Below are 2500 nucleotides of genomic sequence, written 5' to 3' on the forward strand. Positions count from 1 at the left end.
TCTCTTTATTCTCCCATTTATCTTTGGTTTCCTCTCTTCTCCCCTCAGTTTTCCTCGCCATGTTTACAGCTTATCCCTCTCTTTTATTTAATTAATATTCTTTAAATTTCCTTTTTACGTTCCCTTCCTGTTTCCTTTCTTCGCCCTCTCTTTGTTTCTTTTCCACACATGTTCTGTTCCTTTTCTATTCCCTCGTCTTTCACATTTTACCTTTCCTTTTCTTCCCTTTCCCATCTTTACTTTCCCCAATTTTCTTATTTATTCTTAACTTACTTGTATTTCCCTGTCTTTATCCTTCCCATTTTCTCTAAATTGCCTTTATATCCCTCTCCTCCATTTCTCAATCTCGCTTTTCCTATCTTGATTTCACCTTCTTAAATAATTGCTTTGCTTTCCTTCTCATGATAAGATTTTCTTTCTGCCATTTCTATTCGTGCTTTCCCCCTCTCTACCTCTCCTTTCCTTCTTCCTCTCACCGACTCTCCCTCCCCATTCCCTCTATCCCCTCTCTCATCTTCCCTTCGTCCCTTCTCTCCTCGCTGAACTCACCTTTCCTGCAACTCTTCGTCCCTCCCCTCCCCCTTCTCCCCCACCCTCCCGCCCCCTGTCCGTAAGTGGCCCAAAGACACTCCAACACAAGACGGACAGCAAGAGCGGGGCGCGCGGCCCCTCACTCACCTTGAAGTTATCCCCGTGCTTCGAGGACAACATATGAGCCACCTCCCGCAGGTGTAAGGTGTAGGTGGCATCGTCCAGCGCCGGCGGGAAGGCCAAGGAGATGATTCTCTCCGTCACGTAAACCACGTCCATCTTGGGTCCTCCTCCGGGGGGGCCGGGGCGCTCCCCCCCGGGCCCTGGCGCCTCCCCCGCCAAGCCGCCCCCGGTGGCTCCGCCCGCCCCGGCCATCACGCGGTTCAGGCGGGCGGCGGACTGGGTCTGAAAGAGCACAGGAAAAAGAATTTAGTTGCCGAGCCAACGGACGCGGGAGAGTCAGCTTTTATGCATGCATCGCGACGCAGAGATGGTCACGCAGCGCCATGGCAAAAATATTAAGATAACATGAAAATGATATATACATATACACATATACATAAAAAACACACACACGCATGTATGTATATGTACATGTATATATATGTAAATATATATATATATATATATATATATATATATATATATACATATATATATATATATATATATATATATATATATATATATATGTATGTGTGTGTGTGTGTGTGTGTGTGTGTGTGTGTGTGTGTGTGTGTGTGTGTGTGTGTGTGTGTGTGTGTGTGTCTTTCTATCTCTCTCTCTTTCTCTCTCTCTCTCTCTGTCTCTCTCTCTCTCTCTCTCTCTCTCTCTCTCTCTCTCTCTCTCTCTATATATATATATATATATATATATATATATATATATATATATATATATATATATATATATATGTATGTATGTATGTTTTTGTGTGTGTGTGTATATATATATATATATATATATATATATATATATATATATATATATATGTGTGTGTGTGTGTGTGTATGTGTGTGTGTGTATGTATGTATGTATGTATGTATGTATGTATGTATGTATGTATGTATGTATGTATGTATGTATGTATGTATGTATGTATGTATGTGTGTGTGTGTGTGTGTGTGTGTGTGTGTGTGTGTGTGTGTGTGTGTGTGTGTGTGTGTGTGTGTGTGTGTGTGTGTGTGTGTATATTATATATATATTATATATATATGTTATATATATATACATATATATATATGCATATATACGCACACACACACACACACACACATATATATATATATATATATATATATATATATATATATATATATATATATATATATATATATATATACATATATATATATATATATATATATATATATATATATATATATATATATATATATATATATATATAAGTTTCATATGTATGTACATACATGCACACACTCGATGCATGGATTACCTCTATAGTTTTTGGTATTACTTTGATTTACTTAGCAAATTTCACCGCCTCAATAAACTCAATTGCACGAAACGACAAAGGCAAGCAAAGCACTCGGATCATTCTCGTAAACAACTTGGCAATTCTGTTCCTATTCATCTCAATTTTTATCGTTTGCATTTCCGTTCCGAAAAAAGGAGAAAGGAACAGGTTGAAAAAAATTACTGACGCGTCTTACGTCTAATTAGCAACAGGGCATCATAAATTCTTTCCTTAATTTCATGTTTATGATCATGCTTATATCCTCCATTGTCTTGTAATTCTGCATATTCGTTAATATTCACGCATTCCGTCTATATTTCAACTTTTTTCATTGCTAAACTATTTTCGTTTTTATTCACTAAATACAAACATTTAAAATCAGAATGAAACTTTCGTTAAAAAGAGACGTTCAATTATTATCAAAGTAAGTAAAACAAAATCAATCTATTTATGGACAGTACAACACAACTGCATAAGACCAAATAAATGAAA

The 2500-nt window shown here is 36.9% G+C and overlaps 1 protein-coding gene across 22 annotated transcripts in view; it reads right to left on the reverse strand.

Moving 5' to 3' along the window:
- Positions 1 to 2500, reverse strand: part of by (focal adhesion protein tensin) — a 690412-nt gene that overhangs the window by 132553 nt on the left and 555359 nt on the right. For all 22 annotated transcript variants that reach the window (XM_070122623.1, XM_070122618.1, XM_070122610.1 and 19 more), the window contains one exon: positions 679 to 936. In XM_070122623.1, coding sequence (XP_069978724.1) covers positions 679 to 936 — 258 coding nt within the window. The remainder of the gene's footprint in view (positions 1 to 678; positions 937 to 2500) is intronic.

This window comes from Penaeus vannamei, chromosome 1 (genome assembly GCF_042767895.1).
Source record: "Penaeus vannamei isolate JL-2024 chromosome 1, ASM4276789v1, whole genome shotgun sequence".
NCBI lineage: Eukaryota > Metazoa > Arthropoda > Malacostraca > Decapoda > Penaeidae > Penaeus > Penaeus vannamei.